General features: G+C 57.9%; 4 protein-coding genes across 4 annotated transcripts in view; 1 reads left to right on the top strand and 3 right to left on the bottom strand.

Annotated features, from left to right (window-relative positions):
• Window positions 1–510, bottom strand: part of AMSG_03809 (uncharacterized protein) — a 2,031-nt gene extending 1,521 nt beyond the window's left edge. The window contains exon 1 of the mRNA XM_013904259.1: window positions 370–510. Coding sequence (XP_013759713.1) covers window positions 370–486 — 117 coding nt within the window. The 5' untranslated portion in view covers window positions 487–510. The remainder of the gene's footprint in view (window positions 1–369) is intronic.
• A 143-nt stretch (window positions 511–653) lies between these two features.
• Window positions 654–1,622, bottom strand: AMSG_03808 (uncharacterized protein). Its single transcript, XM_013904258.1, has 2 exons — window positions 1,573–1,622; window positions 654–1,478 (listed from the first exon to the last, which is right to left on the bottom strand). Exons 1-2 carry the CDS (start codon window positions 1,598–1,600, stop codon window positions 802–804), a joined length of 705 nt encoding a protein of 234 aa, XP_013759712.1. The 5' UTR covers window positions 1,601–1,622; the 3' UTR covers window positions 654–801.
• A 476-nt stretch (window positions 1,623–2,098) lies between these two features.
• On the top strand, window positions 2,099–3,580 carry AMSG_03807 (endoplasmic reticulum-Golgi intermediate compartment protein 3). Its single transcript, XM_013904257.1, has 2 exons — window positions 2,099–2,384; window positions 2,602–3,580. The coding sequence occupies exon 2, from the start codon at window positions 3,069–3,071 to the stop codon at window positions 3,561–3,563; it is 495 nt and encodes a 164-aa protein (XP_013759711.1). The 5' UTR covers window positions 2,099–2,384; window positions 2,602–3,068; the 3' UTR covers window positions 3,564–3,580.
• Window positions 3,581–3,801: 221 nt separating this feature from the next.
• On the bottom strand, window positions 3,802–5,019 carry AMSG_03806 (uncharacterized protein; the record flags this gene model as incomplete). The annotated part of the gene is made up of 2 exons (XM_013904256.1): window positions 3,802–4,499; window positions 4,584–5,019. 2 exons carry the CDS (start codon window positions 5,017–5,019, stop codon window positions 3,802–3,804), a joined length of 1,134 nt encoding a protein of 377 aa, XP_013759710.1.
• Window positions 5,020–5,367: the final 348 nt, after the last annotated feature.

Genomic DNA, 5,367 nt, shown 5'->3' with positions numbered 1-5,367 from the left:
CGGGGTGCTCTTAGGTAGGAAGCAGGCCCCCCTTCCCCCCTCCCCCCCTCCCCCCTTCCTCCCCTCGCCCACAAGTCACAGACACTGGGCCCAGTGGGAGGAAGGGGAGGGGAGGGAGAGGGGACCACATCCACCAAACCCACCACCTGATACCCATACCCATACCTATACCCATACCCCCCCACATACAACCACCCAATCAGGTACATGTGATGGAAATCAGCATGTGCTGGGCAAACAATGGACGACAGAGGCGGTGAAGGTGGCCAAGCCGCATGTGTGACCCCTTCCCTCCCCGTCCCCTCACCCCCCTCCTCCGCCATGTCATCATCATCATCATCATCATCATCATGGTCATCGTGGACGTACAGGGGCAGGTGTGGCAAACGGGTTGTCATCTTCAAAGGCTGGTGTGGTAGAGGCAAAGGGATTGTCTCCATCGCCTCCGCTGGCAGCAAACGGATCGTCAAACGGGTTGTCCGCCATCTCTGTCTGCTGTCACAAGTCGAGTGTCCGTCGCACAGGCGCACAGGCGTGCTTGACACACTCTCGACCGTCGCCCGCCGCTCACACCCGATGGCTCTAGCCCTCACCAGTCTGGTACTTTGGACAAAGCCATATACAACAGATACTAACAGTAGATTGCAGTGATAGAGGTGAGGCGCGGGCTTGTAATGGATTGCGCAGTTCGAGCATACGAATCGGGTCGGGTTGAGGCTATCTGCTACCTACCCCAAAAGGGGAAGACTTTGCCGCAGCTCGAGCTGCGAGGAGCAACCGGAAGAGGGCAGTCTGGCATAGCTACATACGTGCGAGCAACCACTCCATGACGGCGGACTGGTCATTGCCGCATGCTGCGATGGCGTCGTTGATCGAGGATTCTTCAAAGCCCATGCTGCGAAGCTGGGTCATGTCAATGGTGGCTGGCGTGGCAAGCTCGTCGAGAAACGAGATCGCCTGGCGTACATTCTGCGCGCCCTTGCCCATGGCAAAAGCAATTTCTGCTGCACTGTACCCCATGGCTGCCAGCGACGCCCGTAGCTCGTCCCCAGCTCCATCATCTCCACCGCCTGCTGTCTCGGGCTCGCTGCCTGCATTCGCAGGCTCAACACCAGCCTCTGCGCCTGCCTCTACGCCTGCCCCTGCGCTAGTCTGGCTGGTAGCTTCAGCAGGCGTCGATGAAGCAGGCTTTTCAGGCGCAGTCGACATCACGAGGTCATCCAGCATGGACCAAACACGAGCAGCAAGAGCCTTTGCCTCGCTGGCCACTCTTCCTTGCGACCACAGTTCGGCGACATCGACAAGCACAGCAGTATCCAACACCACATCAGCATCGACAACGCCTCCATCATCACTTGCCATCGCATCCAGCACAGCATACACAGTCGATGACATGCCAGAGTATGACTTGCGCGCCTGTCCGCAACTGATGCACGCCATGGGCGTGTCGGGTGAGGCGTACAGAGCACCGCACTTGCCTATGGGCATTTTCCCCCACACACACCTGCACCATGAGTCACGCCCCTCGTATGCACCTCCTTCACATCCTCTACTTATTCCCGCACTTCGTACACGTCACAGCGTATACCCCCGCAGGCATGGAATGGAAGGTCGCCCAGAGTCAGGTGGCGCGCAGCCACTGCCACCGTCACGCCCCGACTACACCACCCACTCACACCAGCCAATCGAGCCAGCGCCAGTGCCGGAGCCAGCGCCAAAGCCCACCCACCCGGCAACCAACCGCTGTCCACCACTAGCCCACCACTTGCCCATCCTCTCTCCCCCTCCACTCGCACAGACCTCGATCACCCTAATCACCCCGATCACCCCGATCACCTCACCCCCCCCCCCACCAGACACACACCCACACGCCGGCTGACAGCAGCCTCCCGCCGCCATTCACCACTCGCCCATCCCCTCTCCCCCTCCACTCGCACAGATCTCGATCACCCTATTCACCCCGATCACCCCGATCACCCTACCATCCTCACTCCCACTCCGTCACATCCTTCAGCTGACCGCCACCAGTCACCGGCCACCGGCCACCATCGGCGACTTGCTGGTCGGGCGCCGGCTGGATACGGGCAACAGCTCTCTCTCGCACCACACCACCCCAACCAGAGGATAGGGATTGAGGAGGGCCATGTTCAACGCACTCAAGACCTTTGATGCGTACCCCAAGACGCTTGAGGACTTTCGCGTCAAGACACTCTCTGGAGGTCTCGTCACCGTCATTGCAGGCTCCTTCATCTTCTTCCTCCTCGTCTCCGAGTTCGCCCTCTACCTCCATGGCGAGACACGGGCAGAGCTATATGTTGACTCGTCCTTTGGGGAGAAGCTCCGTATCAACCTCGACATCACCTTCCATGCCCTCCCTTGCTCATGTACGTGTCCTTCCTTCTTCTCTCCCGCACCTGTCAACTGTCCCCATACCCCCCCCCTCCCTCTCCCTCTCCCTCTCCCTCGTCCACTCGGTCAACTCACAGCAACAATATCCGTATCCGCCTTGCTGCACCGACTCCGCTTCACCACTCCCACCAACACGTACCACATCGACGTACGGTATGACGGCTCGGTCCAATGGCGTACGGCTCGACATAGATCTCTCGCTGGATGCTATGGACATTTCGGGTGAGCTGCAGCTGGATCTAGATCACACCATTTCAAGAAACGGTTGGATCTCGAGGGTAACGCCATTTCGGGCTTTGAGAAGGACGATCTGGCTCGGAACAAGCCCGGGCTGAGTCCCGAAGAGGCTGCTGATGCTGCCGCCAAGGCCAAGGGAGCGTCCGAGCTGGATCCGTCCCGCTGCGAGTCGTGCTACGGCGCGGAGTCGCGCCCGGGCCAGTGCTGTAACACCTGTGCCGAGGTCCGCGAGGCATACCGCCTCAAGGGATGGGCTTTCCAGCACCACGACGGCATTGTGCAGTGCGTGCGTGAGGGCTGGGCCGACCAGCTCAAGGCCCAGGCAAAGGAGGGCTGCTCCGTCTCTGGGCATCTGATTGTCAACAAGGTGGCCGGCAACTTCCACATTGCGCCTGGCAAGTCGTTCCAGCAGCAGCATATGCATGTCCACGACCTGCAGCCGTTCCACAAGAACTTTTGGAACCTCTCGCACACCATCGAGCAGCTCTCGTTCGGCAAGCCGTACCCGGGCATCCGCAACCCGCTCGACGGTGCTGTCCAGTCCAACGAGAAGGCTGTCTCGGCCATGTACCAGTATTTTCTCAAGATTGTCCCCACCACCTACACCCGCGCTGACGGCCTGGTCATCTCCACCAACCAGTTCTCGGTCACCGAGCACCAGAAAGTCCTCGGCCTCGGCCGCAACATCCACGGCCTCCCCGGCGTCTTCTTCATGTACGACGTCTCGCCTATGGTGGTCCGCCTCGCCGAGGACACCAAGTCGTTTGCCCACTTTCTGGTCGGCGTCTGTGCCATCGTCGGTGGTGTCTTTACCGTTGCAGGCCTTGTCGACGCCTTTATCTACAACGGCATGCGTTCGCTCTCCAAGAAGCTTGAGCTCGGCAAGCACTCATAGCTGCTGCCGCGCCACGTGTTAAATGCAAACACGTCTTGTGTCGCCCTGTGCCGCCTACGACATAGACATTGCAATCGCCCGCACCTCGGCATCAAGCTCGGTCACCGCCGAGACAATGCCCTCCGTTGACGCTCTCAGCGCCGCGTCCGACGCCCGCGATAGGCTGCACGCCGTCTCTACCTCTTGCCGCAGAGAGACCAGCGGCGCCAGCGCTCCCAATGGAAACGTCGCCTGAAACGCCCCATGGCCACTCTGCAGCTTCACGCCTTCTTAGGCGGCGACGAGTGCGAGATCTCGGCCCGTGACGCCGTCCGCTTGCGCCGCCTCTGATCCGCCGCCCGCAGCCGTAGGTTCTCGCGGAGAAGGACCAAATCAGCAGTAGAGACCGGCTCATGGAGGCTGAGCGTCGGACACGCGAGCGCCTTTCGACTCAAAGGATGACGGAGCATGGCCGCCACAAGGAGTGTCGTCTGTCTCGGCTCGCACTCCTCCACAAGTTTCTGAATCTCGTCCAGTTCGCGCCGGCTCAGCGTCGGCTCGACCTCGGGGCCCAAAGCCATTGGCATGTATCGCACGCCCCATGGCTGTCGCACGGGTCGCAGTCGCAGCGTCTGCGTCCCCGTCGTCATCGTCACTCCTTCCCCTGCTGACGTCGCCAGCACTGCCGCCTCGCGAGGCATCCCAGCAAGTGATTCCCCTCCTTGTGCTGTTGCTAGCAGCTTATTGCTCTTGCCCTTTCCCTTGCCCTTTCCCTTGCTCTTGCCCTTGCCCTTTCCCTTGCTCTTGCCCTTGCTCTTGCCCTTGCTCTTGCCCTTGCTCTTAGCTTGGCCAATGGTCTCACCAAGCTTTGCAGCACCAGGGCCTGTGCTTGCTTCCACCTCAGCCTCGGCCTCGACCACGACCTCAGCCTCGACCTCGACCTTGGCCTCGATCTGCTTGCCCGTCCCGTTGCCCTTGGCTGCACTCTTCCCAAACCTTGATCCCTGTCCAGCCAAACTCTTCTTCTTGCTGGAAACATGAGAAGCGGACGTATTCCCAACACCCGCCGTCTTCTTCCCCGCCTTGCCCGTCTTGCCCACCTTGCCCGCCTTGCCCGCCTTGCCCGCCTTGCCCGCCTTGCCCCCCTTGTCCACCTTGCCCCCCTTGTCCACCTTGCCCCCCTTGTCCACCTTGCCCTTGCCGGCCCCATGCACAGGCAGCCGGACGAGGGAGTTGGCTCTCTTGAGGCGGGCAGGCCCCGCGCCAGGGACACCCAGAGGGACGTCTATGTCGGCAGCTACACACCCAGGCTCCAACACATTCGCTGCACCACGGGTAACAAGCACCACCATCTTGTCCATCTTGTCCATCTTGTCCATCTTGTCCATCTTGTCCATCTTGTCCATCTTGTCCATCTTGTCCATCTTGTCACGCATGTCCATCTTGTCCATCTTGTCCATCTTGTCCATCTTGTCCATCTTGTCCATCTTGTCACGCATGTCCCTCCTTCTCCTCCTCTGAGGAGCTGTGGAGAGGAGTATACCCTGACGTCAGGCGCTGCCTCCTGCTCCTGCCCCCCACCCCCCCCCCCCCCTATATATCTATATATATATATATATATATATATATATATATATATATATATATATATATATATATATATATATGTATATATATATATATATCTATATATATATATATATATATATATATATATATATATATATATATATATATATATATATATATATATATATATATATATATATATATATATATATATATATATATATATATATATATATATATATGTATATATATATCCGTGTATATATATATATATATAT

The sequence above is a fragment of the Thecamonas trahens genome (assembly GCF_000142905.1).
Source record: "Thecamonas trahens ATCC 50062 unplaced genomic scaffold supercont1.14, whole genome shotgun sequence".
NCBI classification, from domain to species: Eukaryota; order Apusomonadida; family Apusomonadidae; genus Thecamonas; species Thecamonas trahens.
Note: the sequence above shows the minus strand (reverse complement) of the source record. Positions and strands in the feature narration are given on the sequence as shown.